General features: G+C 51.4%; 7 protein-coding genes across 7 annotated transcripts; 2 read left to right on the forward strand and 5 right to left on the reverse strand.

Annotated features, from left to right (window-relative positions):
* Positions 1-81: 81 nt before the first annotated feature.
* Positions 82-2235, reverse strand: BDV17DRAFT_279463 (uncharacterized protein; the record flags this gene model as incomplete). Its single annotated transcript, XM_073759721.1, has 1 exon — positions 82-2235. The coding sequence occupies one exon, from the start codon at positions 2233-2235 to the stop codon at positions 82-84; it is 2154 nt and encodes a 717-aa protein (XP_073619539.1).
* Positions 2236-7794: 5559 nt separating this feature from the next.
* On the reverse strand, positions 7795-9718 carry BDV17DRAFT_173666 (putative aspartate aminotransferase). Its single transcript, XM_073754816.1, has 6 exons — positions 9442-9718; positions 9298-9376; positions 8545-9185; positions 8203-8490; positions 8090-8149; positions 7795-8032 (listed from the first exon to the last, which is right to left on the reverse strand). The coding sequence occupies exons 1-6, from the start codon at positions 9559-9561 to the stop codon at positions 7931-7933; spliced, it is 1290 nt and encodes a 429-aa protein (XP_073619540.1). The 5' UTR covers positions 9562-9718; the 3' UTR covers positions 7795-7930.
* Positions 9719-10172: 454 nt separating this feature from the next.
* BDV17DRAFT_253554 (U4/U6-U5 snRNP complex subunit SNU66) lies at positions 10173-12632 on the reverse strand. Its single transcript, XM_073756662.1, has one exon. It carries the CDS (start codon positions 12571-12573, stop codon positions 10576-10578), a length of 1998 nt encoding a protein of 665 aa, XP_073619541.1. The 5' UTR covers positions 12574-12632; the 3' UTR covers positions 10173-10575.
* A 202-nt stretch (positions 12633-12834) lies between these two features.
* Positions 12835-14702, reverse strand: BDV17DRAFT_253557 (aminoacyl-tRNA hydrolase PTH2). The gene is made up of 3 exons (XM_073756663.1): positions 13777-14702; positions 13218-13662; positions 12835-13156 (listed from the first exon to the last, which is right to left on the reverse strand). The coding sequence occupies exons 1-2, from the start codon at positions 14075-14077 to the stop codon at positions 13358-13360; spliced, it is 606 nt and encodes a 201-aa protein (XP_073619542.1). The 5' UTR covers positions 14078-14702; the 3' UTR covers positions 12835-13156; positions 13218-13357.
* BDV17DRAFT_253558 (uncharacterized protein) lies at positions 14687-15388 on the forward strand. The gene has a single exon (XM_073756664.1). The coding sequence runs from the start codon at positions 15077-15079 to the stop codon at positions 15371-15373; it is 297 nt and encodes a 98-aa protein (XP_073619543.1). The 5' UTR covers positions 14687-15076; the 3' UTR covers positions 15374-15388.
* On the forward strand, positions 15371-15864 carry BDV17DRAFT_253559 (uncharacterized protein). Its single transcript, XM_073756665.1, has one exon. It carries the CDS (start codon positions 15488-15490, stop codon positions 15824-15826), a length of 339 nt encoding a protein of 112 aa, XP_073619544.1. The 5' UTR covers positions 15371-15487; the 3' UTR covers positions 15827-15864.
* A 337-nt stretch (positions 15865-16201) lies between these two features.
* BDV17DRAFT_287649 (uncharacterized protein) lies at positions 16202-17083 on the reverse strand (the record flags this gene model as incomplete). The annotated part of the gene is made up of 3 exons (XM_073761212.1): positions 16202-16247; positions 16302-16696; positions 16763-17083. 3 exons carry the CDS (start codon positions 17081-17083, stop codon positions 16202-16204), a joined length of 762 nt encoding a protein of 253 aa, XP_073619545.1.
* Positions 17084-17436: the final 353 nt, after the last annotated feature.

Consider the following 17436-nt stretch of genomic DNA (forward strand, 5'->3'; position numbering starts at 1 on the left):
AGGACTGTGCTGTGATAACCAATTCTGCTAAATGCCAAGGGGATGATTATGATGTCCATAAACCATGCTTTGTCGCAATCATCAAAGTCCGTTTCGGAGCCGTCGATCTTCATCCCAGATCTCTTTCTTCATGAGTTGAAGTCGCGTATGTTGTTTCTGTAGTTTGTCGAGTTCTGCCCGCGGTGGATTCTGGTGGGCCGCCATGGCATCGTGCAACGAACGGTACTTGGCGTAATACTGTTTGAACTTTTGAGACTTCTCTCGCAGCCGTTGCATGAGTAATTCGCGACTAAGGGGCGGTGATGCGCTTCCAGTGCTACCGCTCGAAGTGCTCACTGCCCGCCGTCGCTTGTGGTCCAGATCGGCATGCAGGCAGCTAGCATTCTGGATTGGCGGACGTTCCAATTCTGCCTTGCGTTTCAGCGAATTTGTCGCCTCGGGTTGTCGTGTCACTCCGTTTGGTTTAGCCGGCTGTTTGGCAGCAGGCAGTTCTGTTTTGATGTGCGGTCTCTGCGAAATCAAGGGCGAGGAGGAAGACGAACTAGACGAATTATTCTGACTGGACGATCGGCTGCGGCTTTGCGGGTCGGAGGTTTTAGCGGGAGGAGACGACGCGAGGGGTGACGCTTTCTGAGGAGACTTCTGGCTAGGTGGCAGGGATGACGGTGGTCTTTTCGCGGCAGCAGCAGCAGGTTTGCTGTTGGAGAGGTCTGCCTTGGGTGGCGGAGCATCGCTCTGCTCAACTTTAGGTGTCGGTACATGCAAGGGCTCTTTGGAACCTCGTGAGTCGAGGGGCTTTGGTGCCGGCTTGGGTTTCGGCTGAGTCCGTTGCGGTTGAGACTTTTCGGATGAAGATACCTCCGGTAGATCGGTATCGTCGTCGTCAGACTCGTGCACATATTCCGCCGACTTGAATTTGTTTTCCAATTTCGAAGGTGCCTTTTTATCCGACTTCTTGGTCACACGACCCGTCAAGGTGCTGTTCCCCGTGGGCTTGGCTTTTGAGGCCGGTCGTTTGGCGGAATCTTTATCAATCCGCTTCTTCTGTGTATTCATACCGGACTTCGGGGTGGCGTTTGCCTCGCCAGGCTTAGCACTGCCGGCAGATTTGTCGGTTTCTTGACTTGTTGCGTAGGCCTCCTTGCCGGTTTCGTCTGAAACCTGAATTCGGGGAGTCATGGCTTTCTTAATCGGGCCTGTTCGCAAGTCCAGCCGCGACAGACACTTGCCTTTCCCACGTTCCTCCTTAGGAAGTAAACTTTGCCACAGCTTATCGGAGCGTGAAATCCTCATTCGGTCGAATGCCGATATAGCATTCTCAATCGCTTCCTGCCTGTCTTCCTGAGACGGGTAAGGAAACTTCCACACGTCCAGCTCTCTGTAGACCTTATCTCGAAGATCGAACTTCTCCGGGTTGATTCGGTTCTCTATTCCATATTTCTGAGCCAATGATGTGCAGTCTTCAATGGAGGAGCGAGTCTGTTTGGCAAGGAATTTGGTCGAGACGGCGCGAATAGCTAAGAGGTGAATGAAGGGAACTTTGAGGGCTTCGAGGCGGAGGCGGTCCTTGTTCTGAGAAAGCGGAGCTGAAGTGGGAGTGAGGGGAGTGATGGGGATCGGTGACCGAGCAACGCCTAAAGCAGGGCTTGAAGAAACTGAGCGGTTCGTGTTGGACTTGCTTTTCAGTAAACGATCTTTCTCCAGTTCCACCTTACTCGAGGGCCCGCGGGCGAGGAGGGCCGCCTGCCTTCCAGTGCTTGACCGGCTGTCACCCGCTTTTAGAGCTCTCACTTCCGAAATATCACTGATCATGTGTGTTTTCTTGGACTCCTTCCCCCTCTCAAAGGCACTCAAGCTCTGCTCGAGGTTCGCCAACGCCTGGTCGGTGGCCGCGGTAGCCTCCTGGGCTTTCTGGACCTCCAAGCTGTGACTCAAAACGCCAGTGAAGTATAGTGTGCCATCCTCGGTGGAGCTGTTCGAGTAGATCTCAGATCGGTGGGACTCGGAGGAGGAGTGGAAGTGCTGTGACTTGTTGGGGCCGTAGTATAAGGTCTGGTGCTTTCCGAGGCGGATTCGAGCTGGTTGATCGGCACGCAGGCTCTCAATTAGCTCGTCAAGGGTATTTTGGGCGAGATTCAGACGCATAATCTGAGCTGTTTTAGCTGTGGTGTCGACCCCAAGGTTGTCTCTATGGAGAGACAACCCCGTCTCGGAGACTCGTAGGGTAGACATCATGCTCGGAAATGGGCAACACCCAGTAGGCACGAAAGTGTATATAGAGGACGAGGGATAATTGGAATGGGCGAATCTGCTTTCGAGGATCGGAGTAGAAACGGGTAGCAGCACAGGGCGGCAGGTCATCTGCCGAGGGTACGGGAGGGAAAGTCGAGACAATAAAACGCCATGAATCAAGAAACGGAGGTTATTGAAGGTGGAAGAGGAAGTTGCTATGGAAGGGCGAACGAGGGTTGGGAGGCAGCAAAACCCATGGCAGAAAGGGTTTTGGTGCCAGAGGAAGAGAGAAGGAGAGGAGAGAGAATCGGGAGAAAGAGGGCGAGATGAGATGAGATGATGCCGAAGAGGAAGCAGGCTTGGGAAGCGTAAGGCGGAGCGTGAGGGCGACCAGTGACCAGACACGGCGAGTGGGGAGCCCAGCTGTATTCTGGTTTCTGGGCCGTATTGTTGTTGTTCGGGGTCCTTTCCCACTGGCCACAGCAATACAGAATAATAATAATCAGGATAATTAGCTGACTACCAATACTCCGACCAGTATTACCAATGATGTTTTTGGAAGCGTCCAGCAGCATCATCTTATTAATTAATTTAATCTTGCTCTTTATTTACCGCTTTCGCGAACTTGCAGGCCCCGAAAGACCGCCGCCTCTTTGCATTCAACTTTTCCTACCTGTAAAGCAGGATTGTTTGCCCATTGGATACCGGGTTTTGTCCATCTGCAAGTCTTTCTACTCTTCTACGGCCCAGGCCTTGATTGTTCGGGAGAATTCCAGCGACAAGCGAGACGAATAATAATAGGAAGGAGAGATGATAGTACGGCCACAAGTACGGGGAACGGCGCGTTGAATGGAGTCGGTGGTGACTGTAGCACTAGTGTAGGGCAACCTTGAAGACTGACCTGACCTGACCTGACCTGACCTGATTCCTGAAGAGTTCCGCAGTCCATGTCAGTCATCATTGACCCGCAGCTGAACAGAGCGGTCGATGACTCTGAAACAGGGACATTATTAAAGGAACGATGGATAGATAGGAGGCGTACACGTTCGGGGCTTGCTCCTTATGATGTCTCGATCTATTTATTTACATCGCCAGTTTCTTGAACCGAATGACTTTCAAGGTATGTCAGTCAGCTGGTCCCTTGGCCAGGCCCCATCAGCCCCTGTAACAGTGGTTACTGGTAAAGTGGTAACACTGTGACGAGCGCAACAACCCCCAAGCTGTGGTGGCACTGCATTCCCCACTCTCCCGGAAACTAGTCAGCGTGAACCACCAGAGGCACGGTTGCTGGTCTTCAATGTCCCAGTGCTCAAAAGGTACATACTTCCGGAGTATATCATGGTGAGTCACAATCATCCGCAACATTTATTCAAGTCAAACACTACAAATGTCATAGCAAACCAAGTGTGTGATGAGGGGATTCTTGCAGTAAGGTTTGGTCTTTCGTGCCTGAAGAACTTAGCATCAACCTTCGACTACTCCTCCGGACGGGATTCGACTCCGACGTAACGTCCCGAGGACCTAGGAAGTAGTACATGTTTTGTCTTCCTTGATATGAATGGTCCAAGCGCATGCAAAGCTTGCTGTTATACGGAGCACAAGCGCGAGACCTACGGAGCACTCTTATTTCATCTCCTGTGTATCGCCGTTGTATGGATCGAAGCCGCGGCATGTGGTGGAAGTTATGTGCGTGGTGTTTTGGCCAGAGAGCGTGGTCCGTTGGAGCTGTGAGTCCCAAACGGTCAAAGCCTCCGCTGTCGGTCGCAGCAGTCGACGCACTCCGCCCAATCGTCCACAGCCGATTGAGAAGCTATTAACTTGCTCAGCCTCCGATGTATACTGAGTATAGAGCGCAGTGCGCAGTGGATTGACGATCAGGTATTTTCCATGGTAAGTGCTCTCAGATTCTGAGCATCAAGTGTGCATTAGTAGTGTCCCCTCAGCCGTGAGGAGAAGCCTAACTTTGCGTACAGAGTGCTCCGACTGCTCCTTCCTCGCGGGTGGAGTCTTCTGTCAGGTGCCTCACTGTCTCCGGCCTCTCCCACAGAACATGGGAGAAGGAACTCGAATTCAAGTATCTCGCCAAATCCACTCTCCTTCAATTGAGAGACCTGATGAAAGAAAGAGCCAGTGTGAAGTCGAGGCGGCCTCTCGGAATCTGACCATCACGAAACGTGCGAGGCGTAATCCGGTCTCCAGAAAATCTCCAGCAGCCCGTCATTTATAGTCGCGTTCGGAGCGGCTACCAGCCTACTCCCAGAAACCAAGAAACCAAACTGGTTGCTTGCATACGAAGTATGGAGGTTCAGATACTGAGGGGATGCTCAGACTACTCTTTACGATACCAAAATACACCAATCGCCCTGGATCGTCCATGGATGGTAGATCACCCGCGGAACCATCCTTGAACCTTTTTAAAATTCCAGTCGCTCGCTCGCCCACGGACTTCTTGCAATGTGGGCTGGCTATACTGTCCAAGCTATCGTACAGCTACGATGTGATATCAGATCAAGGTAAAGCACGCCCATGTCACTGCAGAAATAATAGGCCGGACCTTGCTGAGTCGGGCTAGATAAATACGAGCGACTCATATAGCACGACCTAACCATTTAGCAGCAGACGAAAATCCACTCTAGCTCCCTGTCGTTTTGCCACCATCCGAGTCTCCGGCAGCTCCTGTGAGCTCCTGGATCGATTTGGTCGTCCGCGTCGGAGAAACAAAAGAGGAAATGCGAACCATTGAACACCCTTCAGGGCGATGATCTACAGGGCCGAGATCTCCAGTCCAGTAGATTCAATCATTCCTCAACCCTAGCCAGCACCCGAAACAATCTTGGTCGATTAGCCCAGGTGAGTTTGGTGATCAAACCAATCCTCCATTGCTCCTGAGTAGAACCCGATGGGAATCGATTGGGTGCGGGCGTTCGCCTGCTACAGAGTGCACAAGAATGTCAGGTTACGAGTGTTACGGCTCGCGCGGTAAAGCCGGACGACACGGGTGTGCCCGGCCCTCCAAGGCTCCAACAACGTGAACGGCCAGTGGACGGCCCCAACTTCTCGCAAGAAAATGTCTGAGAGGAAAAAAGCAAAACCTGGCAGGCAAGGCCGTAGGGCGCCGCCAGAAGAAAGTTCGCACTGGAAATAATTGGTTCCCGGTTGACTGGGAGGAACAGCGTGAGCCCTGAGGTTGGGCCTCCCTGCGATCCATTTCGGTCAGTCAGTTATGAAGAAATAAGTGTTTCACGATTAAACTCAAGAAACAACTTGGTTCGAAGATCTTGCTCCAGTGCTTTACACGCTCTTGATACATATCACATACGCGTGTACTCGATCCATTAATGTCGCTTCCTTCCTGTTCCAGACTCCGCGTCGAGCCGGGCAAGCAAGGCAAAGGCCCGTTCCGACAAGGACCAGGAAACTTTCACGAAACTATAGTCCCAGACCCCAGCAGTATCTACGCCTGAGGAATACGCGCAACGCATTCCATGCGCTGACCTTGCGCTGAGAGTCTGAACCTGGATCTGCTGAGTACCCTGTCACCTGGTAACCCTTTCCACCCAGTGGCTGGTTGTCCGGACCTGGAGAAAATGGATGTGGAAATGGAAAGCTATGACAACACTGCATTTAGCCCTCTGCTGTGATGCAGCCGGAGGATCTCGACCAACTGCTACCGCATCCCACTGCCAGTGATTGAAGCTGGCGGCCATCTGGGGTTTATCGAGGACGGTTCACGTGCGATCGAGTATTTTTTTACTCTACTGCCTCTGCCTGCTGTCTCCCATCAGGCAGACAATTTCTTTAGAATCGACGACGAGGTTCAAGTATCGTCTTGAAAAGCTCGACCGCCAGTCAATCGACTACAGTGACGGTCAAAGGAAAGTATTAGCACCGACCAAGCCCACCATTTCAAGACATTGCATGGAAATGTCTTACAACGTCCATCTATACCCTATTCTGACTCCCTGTCTGTACAACTTCCTGCACCTCATCAGGTACGGGTAAATTACCGGTTTTTCTCAGCATTAAGCCTCTACTTTCTGCACGAATTAGCTACTTTTTGTTCGACTATTGACGAAATCCTCGACTTTCTCGACTCTCTCGACTTTCTCGAGTTCTTTCTTTCACCTTTCACCTTTCTGCCCCATGTTGGTCGCCCCAGTCAGCGGACCAGCAGTCGACACCAATGCAGGGCTCCCAGCCCAGCGAGTCCAACGACCAGCTGGAACGCATGGATCTTGACAGTACATCATTCCCTGCCTTATACCAAAGTCCCTGCACGATTCCCGCGATCTTGTCATTGGTGCCGTTCTGATGTAACGCTGTGGTTGAGGTATGGTACCCAAGGATGAGGGCTCTCATATTAATAGTCCAGATAACCTTGCTACCTTTGTAGCACGCTGTCAAAACCACTGACCAACGTTACAGAATCTACCGTAGGTAGAGGTCTAAGCTGTCCGAGTAAGTCATCGCAGTCTTCTCCATAAAACGGCGTGAACATGTCGTGAAACCAGCCTGCGGCCTATTATTCGGCGCTCTACCCTGGGTTTTGAAACGTGCCTTGTGTTTGTGCCCCGTGCCTCGATCGTCAAGGTACCGTAGCGAATAGCGAGTCTACTACCGCGTGCATAAGTAAGGAACAGACAGATCCCTGTCTCACCTGTGCCTAATTTTGCCTCGAATCGCCGGTATACCTCGTCGAGTCCCAATGCAATGAGATGACATTCACCCCGAGCGCCTCAGCCTCGATTCGCCGTAAAGTGAAGCCCATGCTACCGATGTACAGAGTACTGTACGAGGCGAAAGGCCAAGAACAGGGCTGAGGCACGCGCGATTCTATTATTATCACTGACCTACCTTCCCAAGTAACTACATACTATGATTCCTGCGCCTCGCGATCGCCTTACCTTCAAACCAAATGCTAACTAGTCACCTAATTTTATCGGGCAAGAGGTCCCTAAAGTACCAAATTTCCAGCCTCAACTCTAGACATATCCACGTACGTACCCTCCCACGTCAACGAACCGTACTTACGGATCGATACAATGCGGAGCCATACTTTGTCTACAGTCTACACGGTATATTCATGCATTCTACTTAGTACTACGTAGCTACGCGCCCACGCCGACCTCGAGCTTTACCATCAGCATTCAGCAGCGGTCAAGATATGTACATCACCGACATCGCCCAGGGCAAAGGATGTTATTTTAGGAGCCCTGGCTGGCTCGGATAGCTGCCTAAATCGAGACATATGCAATACTTATATGCATGCGTATGCATGGTGATTTCCTTTCCTTTCAAAGGAACTTGATTGGTTTTCAGTGTTGACGGGTATGAGAAGCAATAATTGGTGATAGTTTTGTTCTCGCCGTTGGGTTGGATATTGGACCAGGTCGGTGGAGAGGCTTTACCTAGCCGATGTCTAGACATTTAGCCATAGCTATTATAAGTATTCCCTAGGCCTGCAAACATATGTCCAAGAAGATACGTGGATGAGTGAGGGAACATAAACAGTCAATCATCCAAGTGAATTTTAAAACATGCCCCTAAATGCTAATAGAAACAAAATTGGATATCAGTACAAAGACACCCCCTCCCACGCCCATCTAGGCGGATACAGATTCCAATTCGAAACCGTGCCTGCCAATCTAGCCTTCTATTTCCGCTTATTTTTATCGTCTTCCAAAATACGTTGCGTAAGTTAACCGGTCACCTTGAAGATGGACTCGGCGAGACGCTTGACGTTGCCGGAGGTAATACCGGCCACTGAGATACGGCCGTCCTTGGTGGCATAGACGGAGTGCTGCTCGTGCGTTAATAGGAGTTCTGTATTCTGGATGATTCGGGAATAGGTGCTTACCTCCTTAGCAAGAGCCTCCATCTGCTCGGGCTTGAGACCGGTGTAGGCGAACATGCCGATCTACAGCACTGTCAGTACTATTTCCAGGAAACTTAGGTCTAAGTCTGTCGTACCTGGCTGGTGATGTGCGACCAGTCGTGCTTGCTGCCAAGGTCCTCAAGGTTCTTCTTGAGAAGAGCACGCATCTCAATGATGCGGTCGGCCATACCCTTGACCTCACCGAGCCACTGCTTGTTGAGAGCGGGGTCGTTCATGATGGTCGAGGCAACACGGGCACCGTGCACGGGAGGGTTGGAGTAAAGGGGACGGACGAGGATCTTAATCTGGGAGTCGACGCGCTTCTTCTCCTCGGCGGATTCGGTGACGAGAGAGAAGGCACCGACACGCTCACCGTAGAGACCCTACGTATTGCGTTAATATCTGAGAGTCCCAGAAAACCAATTGCTCGATCTTACCATGTTCTTGGCGAAACTCTGGCAAAGAGCAATGTTGTGGCCCTGCTCAACGAAGTGGCGGGGAGCAAAGGCATCGGTGTCAGCGTTTCCACTGGCGAAGCCCTGGTAGGCCATGTCGAAGAAAGCAAAGTGGCCCTTCTCCTTCACGACGTCGCTGATCTTGCGCCATTGGTCCTGAGTAGGGTCAACACCGGTAGGGTTGTGGGCGCAAGCGTGGAGCAGGATGATGCTATTGGCGGGAGCGTTCTTGAGGTCCTCAATCAGACCCTCAAAATCAAGACCAATGGTGTCCTTGTTGTAGTAGCGGTACTTCTCAACCTCGAGGCCGGCGTCCTTGAAGACCGCGTTGTGGTTGGCCCAACTGGGAGTGGGGAGGTAAATCTTCTTTGCGCCGGGGTAGAAGCGCTGGAGGAAAGCACCACCAATGCGGAGGGCACCAGTACCGGAGATTGATTGAGTGATGACGAGGCGGTCCTCCTTTAGGACGGGAGAGTCGGCACCGTAGGCGAGCTGAGCAGCGGCCTTGGTGAAGGCGGGGATACCAGTGATGCCGGCATATTCCTTATCGAGACGCGTCGCAACAACCTTGTCCTCGGCGGCGCGGACAGAGGGCAGGACGTAGGGCTTACCCTGGTCGTCACCTGTTGAGAACAGCAAAATTAGCTACCTGACTGTATCGAAGAGCAATTGTCGATGCAGGTCGAAGAAAAGAAAGCTCGAGTGAAGGTCGAAAGCTAGGTCGGGGTCTCTTACGGTAAGCACCGACACCCAGGTTGATCTTCTCGTTGAAAGAGTCGGCCTTGTAGGCCTCGGTGATACCAAGGATAGCATCCTAAAAATCAAACCAACATCAACAATTGCATTGATTGATGATTCTAGATGGGAATTGAAGCTTACAGGAGGACCCTGGGGAACGTTGGCCCAGGTGGAAGCATATCTGGCGCCAGCGATCACGGAGCGCACGCTAGCATCGTGGGCGGCGGCCTTGCGGCTGGCGATTCTGAGGGTAGAGAGCATGGCGGATGGAGGATTGACAATCAATCAAGAATGGGGGATGGAAATCTGGGGTAGAAAAGGGGATCAAAAGATAAGAACGAGAGCAGAAGAAACAAAAGACAAAGGAATTGGGAGGCGGACGATCGGTCAGCAAGGGCGCGATAAATAGGCGTGCTAGTGTGGTCACTGGTCGGAGATGCAGCGGTGTTTGTGTGAGTGTTTTTGTTGACTCATGCGACCAACATGGGCCGATCGCGGGTAAAAGACCGACTGACCCGACGCGACTACGGCTCGAACTCGACCGATATAACTTTTATTGTTCTTTCATTTTAGAGTACTGGCTCAATTGAAGACTCTGGTAGGCATCTTCAGCTCGGAATGATTGATGTGTTACGGTACCTCCACATCTCCACGTCCATCTCCAGACTGACTCTCAAGCTCCAAGAGCACGGTGCACTGTTACGTACTCGGTCGAGGAGGAGATTATTGCTGGCCCGCTTCGGTGAACTCTTTGGACAGGTTCCCCTCACAGGATTTGGGGTAAATTGTGTGACCTGTGAGGAGACACCTCAACTACGACTCCGTCAAAGTTGCCACTGAAAAAAAGAGATTATACTCTCGGACGGCAAAATCAACTCTACAAGAAATAATTGAACGTATAACTGGTCAGATTAAATAGCTCTATTTCAAACCCAGCATTGCTAGTGAGCCGTTGCCTAAGTGTCCTGCGAACCCGATCCCGAGAGCTTTGCTTTTGATCGGTTAAATTCCCCCACATGCCAAGCACAGAGCTGCCCAGGTGAACTCCCGAGATCATCACAGATGCTACAAATGCCAATCGAATGCTACTCCGGGATCGCCCGCGGAGAGATGCTTGCATTATCAGATCTTACTCTACCTATAGCGGTCACCGGATGTCGGACTACCAGGGTCAGTAAAGTCCTGGGTCGAGAGACTATGCTAGTTCAGATATAGGATGCGTATGGGTAAAGTGTACAAATCTATGTTCGTGAAACCTGGAAAGGATAGACTAATCTAGCCCAAGCGGACTCCAGCTTGTCCCTTCTTCCGTGCAGTCGCACCCACGGCGTTGTTCATACCGGTATGCTGACTGCTGTCGAGCGCACTCATAGCCTCGCGCTTCTTCTCCTCTTCAATCTTCTTCAACCGCTTCTCGGTCTTCATCTTACCACTGCCCTTGCCGTGGAACTGGTGACTCAGGTGCTTGAAGGCCTCCTTTTGGTTCATCGAGCGACCAAACTCGTCGATATATTTGAGCTGAACGTCTGGTTTGTACTCCTTGTTGAACACCTCTGCCATATGCCGGGCTTCTTGCTGGTCTCGTTGTTTGTTTTCCCACCGCGCATACTCTTCTCGTTCGCGCGCAGACATGCGATCCAACTTTCCTGACGCCCGGTCACGCTCACGTTGCTGACGAGCACGTCGCTCGGCCTCTGTCTCCATGCGGTTCTTCTCTGCGATGAAGAGGTTGCGGTCGCGGAGGAGCGCATTCGATTCTGCAGCGTCCGTGGATTTCACTAGGCCACGCTTCTTGAGCATACCTAGTGTAGCACCAAGACCTTGCGATAGTGTAGTTTCCTCCTCTAAACCCGTCCCAGTGAGAGGGGCCTGAGCCTGTGATTCTTCGCGCTTAAGACGCTCTTGGAGATCTTCTTCATCTTCAATATCGTTGTATGATCTTTCCATGTCCACATCGTCACCTTCAATTGTAGGCTGTTCATCCTCGGGTTCTTCAGTTCCGGCGCGGGGCGTGGTTTGTCGGCGCTCGCGCGGCTCCGGTAGAACTGGTTTTTGTAGATTCGAAACAAACTCCGAAGTCTCGTCGATGACTAGGCCGGGCTCTTCTTCGTCTGGCGTTCCAACATCCATTGGAGTCTGTGATCCCTCCTCTCTGAGTTGACGTGCAATATCCTCTGGTCGTGCCTTTTGACGCTTCTTCAGGGCGGCTCGTCTTTGTCGAGTTAAGGATGCCTGTAAATCATCGTCATCCACAAATGAGACATTCTCATCAAAAGCTTTGCGAGACGCCGGCGCGGGTGCGCCGTTCACGGTGTCAACGTCCATGGAAGAACCATATGGCGTATCGGCGGATTCGGTTGGGAAGATATCGTCATCGTCAAGAGCGGACCTCTTCTTGGTGATTTTTGCCTTCTTCTTCTTAGGCTTCTTGACCTTTATCTCACTCAGATCCATATAATCAGAAGCAGGGGTTTCGGCTTCGAAGTTGAGGCTAATAATGTTCTTTTTCAGCTTCTCAGACACTTCTTGTCGTCGCGCCTCCTGCTCATCTGCAGTAGATCCCTTGGCGTCCAGTGTAAACCGTTTCCGCTTTTTGCCATCAATTTCCTCGTCGTATTGGGCCAGAATCCCGGTGTTTTCTTCTGTCGGGTCATAGACTGGCTTCCGCTTCTTCAGCTCCAACCTCTCCGCAACCTTCTCCTTGTCTCGCAGATCAACATTCTCCAACTCATCACCCTCCTCTTCATTCTCATCAATAGTCGTATCTTTCAACGTAAGAACATGGTCCTCCCCTCCCCCAAAATCCCCAATCTCATGCCCGACCTTGATACCAGCAAGATCCGCAGCCGTATATTCCGCCACCCGCTGCCGCTCCTCCAACTCCTCCGCCAACTTGCGCGCCCGCTCCCGCTCAATCTTCTTCTGCTTCTTTTTCGTGCCCAGTAGCCAGGTCTTTGTGTCCACGTCAGCATCCGCGCTCTCGCCCAGCGTCGTCCCCTCGAGCTTCGCATTTCGCTGCGCTAACTCGCGCGCCTTCTTGATGGCCGCGTTCCGCTCCTCGCGCTTCTTCTTCGCCGCGGCCTCATCTTGCAGTTTTTGCCAGTTGCATGAAGCGGCTGCTTCTCGGGTCTCGATCGTGCTCGCTGGTTCTTCGTCGGAGGAGTCGTCGTTTGACTCCTTGAAGGATGGGCCTTCGCCGGGGACGGGCAGAGGCTTCAGCCCCAGGGCGGCTCGGATCTTGTTGTTCTGCTCGATGGAAATCGCGTCCGCCATATTTGCGCCTGAGTATCAGTGCAAGTTATCCGAACTGAAACTGGAGGCTTGGTGGCGAGTGATCTGGATGTCTTGAAAGAATCTCAGCCTCCGATAGTTAGGTCGTCCAGGCGGGCGCGGCGCCGAGGTCTCATTACATAAGCGCCCCTCTCGGTAAGGTTTAGCGCCGACGGTGGTGCCTTAGCGCGGCCCATAAATATCTGACACGCCCAGAAATTTTCCTCTCTTCTTTTTTCTTTTCCTCTTCATGAACAGAACAACCGCAGATCTGTGTTTAGCGATCCTGGTCGTGGGGAGGAAACTCTCTGCGTATCGGTTGATTGCTGGACAGTTCGACGGCAACGGAGGCACCCTTTTTTTGTTTGGTGTCATTGTTTTCCTGTCGACAGATCTCAGATTAAATGTTGGCATCGGGTGGTTCACTCTGGTCTTGAGCTCCCTCTGGTGAGCTCGGCTGGAGGTCTCGGTGTTGACGGCGTCATATTCCTGTTCCCTTTACCGATCTGGGCGTTGCCTGATGAGGTTAGGGATAAACCATGGCTAGCCGACATTCCTTTGGAAGATATATAGCTTTATGTATTCTGTAAGCTTGGGGCCTCATGCTAGGGTTCTTCTATGTTGCTCGTCTTACGTTCAGAGTTCAGACAGTTCATACTGTTGGGTAAACACGCCGTATTCCATGAGCGATGGAGAGCAAGGGTATATGCAATTCTTGTGTTTCAACACCAAACACCTACGCTGAGCATCCATATGACTGCCGCAGCAAGTGTCATCCCAGTCAAGCTCAAAGCAGCTTCAGATGCCCCGTCACGTTATCAACAATGCTCTTCGGTCCCAAAACACCAAGCACTGTCCTGCTCCCGCTGACGATTTGAGTGCGCCCAGCATCTTGTATAACCCGAGCGCAAAGTCCGAGACTGATAGCTTGCGCCTGCAACAACTGCAACTCCTCCTCCGACTTTATTTGTAGCGCAATCTTCGCCTGGCCTTGTCGCTCCCAGCGGCGCAGGATCGTAGAACTGGACGGGTTCGCAACGAGATATTTGTAGCACGCGAGCGTTGCATGCGAGCATTGGGCGGCGATTTTACCTGTATCAGCGCAAAACAGTCAGCCTTTCATCTCGACCTCTGCGATTGCGGCGCCGTGTCCACTCCGAGTGTAATGGATGTAATGGAAGGGCAGAGAAAAAGCGTGATACATGCCCTTTGTCATGCCCAGATCCGTCCGCACAACAAGCACAAGCTTGACCTCCTCATTATTCCCTTCAAAGTTCGCCAATTCACTCCCGTCTCCTTCTTCGCTGTCCTCCTCATCCTCCTCAACCTCATATTCTTCGTCCGATGAGTGCGTGTGCACCTTCACATTGTAGCTATTCGGCCAGCCCTCTTTTTCCTTTCCGAACAGGCCCAGTGACGCACCTTGGCCGAGAAAGTAGCCTGTGGCGCCCGCAATAATCGCTGTCGCCACGACGTATGATGTTGTTGATGGGGTTGTTTCGGCCATTCTGCTGGTGGTATGGTGAGGGAGGAGATTTGGGAAGTTGTAAGAGTGTGCGGAGATATATTTTGGGGCGGACGTGGATTGTGATGCGGAGCGGCTGCTAGATTTTCAACCAAGTACGATGACGTTTGGTGGGCTCTGTATGGTGTCTGCGTTTATGATACAAGATCCCAAGTTTCTAAGAATGATGGACTGACAAACCAACAAAGCCCTAGACTTGAATGACTCAAACTTGGCTGTGATTTCCCACGAAGCATTTTCGACGAAGGACCAGTGATAAATCACGTGATATAAATATAGATGGGGAAGGAACGATGCGCAGATGGAAGCCAGACATTGCAACCCAACACAAAGTGAAACGATCTGAAAGATGAACATGATTCTTGAAATATATTGCTGGCTCATGCTAACTAATATTGTTAGTGCGTCCAAGTCTTCAGGAACAACATCTTTAGGCTCTTCTAAGGTCGAAACCAAGCGCTATCCAAACAAACCCAGGGAAATAGCCACGGCTGTTTACGTTCCCCCGGAGATCTTTACACTCATACTTACGGAGCTAATTAGCGATTTATTTTGGAGGGGCTCCAAGAAAGATGTTCGAGATGCCCAGGGGCTGCGGCTGGTTTCCGAGACCTTTCAGGACCTTGTCGATCCTATCTTGTATAGATGGATTGATAACCCTACCGACCGGAGGGTTCAAGTTATCTGCCGCGCAATGCTTGAAAGGCCTAAAATTGCAAGTATGGTCAAAGGTGCATTCGTGGTAGAAGGACATCGGACCTGGAGTTGAAATGGCGGCCGAGGCGACGAGGACGAAGGCAAATAAGGAGATGAAGAAAGCCGGTGGGCGGCACTACTGGAACCTAAGTTGAAATCTAAGACCATGATTGAAGCAGCGCGATTGTTGAAAGACAAATTCAGCACCAGCAAAGAGAGAACCAACACCTGGTTCCAGCTCTTGGAACGGGACTCGACGGACTCGAGAACTCAAATGCGCAAGTCATGAGATGGATCCTTCTATTGCAGCTGTCAAACCTGACGCCCCTCATGCTCGAGGCACACTCATCCCAATTCGGCACTACGGCAATGTTCGTTCACCTCCCTAATCTCAAGCACCTGAGATTCAAGATTGATCTCGGACCCGCGGGCGGCTGGAGAGCGGACGTTTGCCCCGAAGGCTTTCTAGAGAGCATCATCTCCAGCACGAAAAAGCTGGTATCTCTATCGTGGGAATGCATCAGCGGAGTTACATACTTCTCTATCAGATATGATGTGATCAAGCTGAAGCAAATCATCTAGCAGCATGCTGCAAGCACACTCGAACATCTCGAGATAATCTGCGGGATCAACGGTGTGGAATGCATCTTCGACTGTGAGCAGGACTTAGCCGATATCAAAGGTTGCTTTGAGTCCATGAAAAGCTTCACCAAGCTACGCAGACTATTCATGCAATTAAAAGTTCTACTAGGGAGGCCTGAGGACGGCCTTCGTCTCAAAGACGTCCTGGCCCCGCGGATCGAGTCCTTCTCGGCCCTACTCCTACCTGATTACAATAGGCAAGAGGACCATGAGCAGGGGGAGCATTACCGAATATGGGAGGTACTGGGCTACTCTCCGAAGGAGTTGCGCGCAGCAATTGAGCATGATGGCAGACTTGCTTCATTGCAAAAGGTGGATACATTCCTCACGCGTGAGGCGTTTGGCTATTATTTCAACCGATATTGGAGTTCAGGACGTCCTCGGATGATTTAGACAAGACCAAGATCCAGTTTACCAGTTTCTGATGCTTGTCCTTGTAACGGTCTACTTCGTATGTCAGCGATCCAGAGATTCATACATCAGCCATTCGCTACAACCAACAAGCAAAAATACTCGATCCATACAGAAAACAGACAGGGCATGGTGTCCACTCAAAGGCCAATAGAAGCACGTTTTGTATTACTTTTACAAAGATAGTCTCAATGGAAGAATCAAGACAATACCGTGAAAGTGGGGATGTAAAAATAACCAAAAGCCCCAACATGGTCCGATTATCAGAGCACAAGGTACTGCTAAATTGTACTATATACATCCCTTAATCAATCATGGCATTGGAAAAATAGCAAACCTTACTCCATGATAAACCTTTTAAGCAGCACGGCCGGCGGGTGCCCCAGTCCCAAGGCGACGGCTCCTGACAAGGAGGTTAGTGAGCAGATAATATGACATACGTACCGGGTAAACTTACATCATTGTCCGGCTGGCCATACTGATGACAATCATGAAAAGCCAGCTGGGAACGATCCCAAAGCCGTAGATGACGTAGCCCAAAGGCATAAGGAGGCCGTACTGAGCAAGCCAGCCGTCAGTGGGGTGGAAGGCACCCTCGTAGACGGGCTTGTCCTCGAAGATCTTATCGGAATGGATCTTGTAGATTGTCTCAGGGGTAACTGTGGTCGCGTTCACGTAAACTATGTGCAGAGGAGTAGAAGGGCGCTCCTCGATTTGAGCTTCGGGAACATTGAAGTACCAGACGGATGGGGCGCCAGCAGACCAGGCGGAGCAGAGAAGCTGGTTAGATTCGCAGTCGAGATAACCAAGGTTGGGTGAAGTCGGGTCAGCAGCGAAAAGGAGAACAGATTCCTGTGAGCAGGCGGTTAGCCTGGAACTTTTTTTTGTAATCGCTGCAGCATATCTGAATGAACTCACATTGAATGACTTTTCGGCCTTCTCGCAACGGCCAAAGCAGGTCTTGTTTCCACCAGTTACAAAGACTAGCCAGTCTTGAGCATCTTGGGATGGCTCAAGAATCGATTGCCAGTTGCTTGCATTGAAAGGGGTGACGGTCTTTTCTTGGATAACCTTCTTAGGAGCCTCGACTACCTTTTCAGCGACGGGGACAACCGGTGTCGCAGTGGGCAGGTAGGCCTTGGCTTTGTTGAACCAACCCTGGACACGGTCTGCGAGAGGGACCTGCTCCTCAGCGATAGCGAGCGCTGGGAGGAGAGCGAGAAGAGGGATGAAGCGCATGATGCTGGCAATAGGAGAAACACGTGTTAGTAAGTATAGGCAAACAAGCTATACGACGATAGTGATGGAAATACAAACCTGGGCTGGTTGATTCGGCGACAGGCGCACTTTGGAGGATGGATTGATCAAAAGGCCAAAGTACGGACAGCAGGCAGCTTGGGGAACAACAGGGAGCTGGAGATGATTAGACGAAAGAGCCACGATGGACGGATGGGACGCGATAGCTGGCCTAAACCCGAAATGGCAGTCTGCGACTCGCACTTGCAGCTCCGGGGCGGGGAACCCGAGACTCTTGACACTCGAAGTTGTATCTAGATAGTCTTCCAATAGTCCAGGAAGACGTTCAAGAAGAC

The sequence above is a fragment of the Aspergillus undulatus genome, assembly GCF_047715775.1.
Source record: "Aspergillus undulatus strain CBS 261.88 unplaced genomic scaffold BDV17scaffold_5, whole genome shotgun sequence".
Classification (NCBI taxonomy): Eukaryota; Fungi; Ascomycota; class Eurotiomycetes; order Eurotiales; family Aspergillaceae; genus Aspergillus; species Aspergillus undulatus.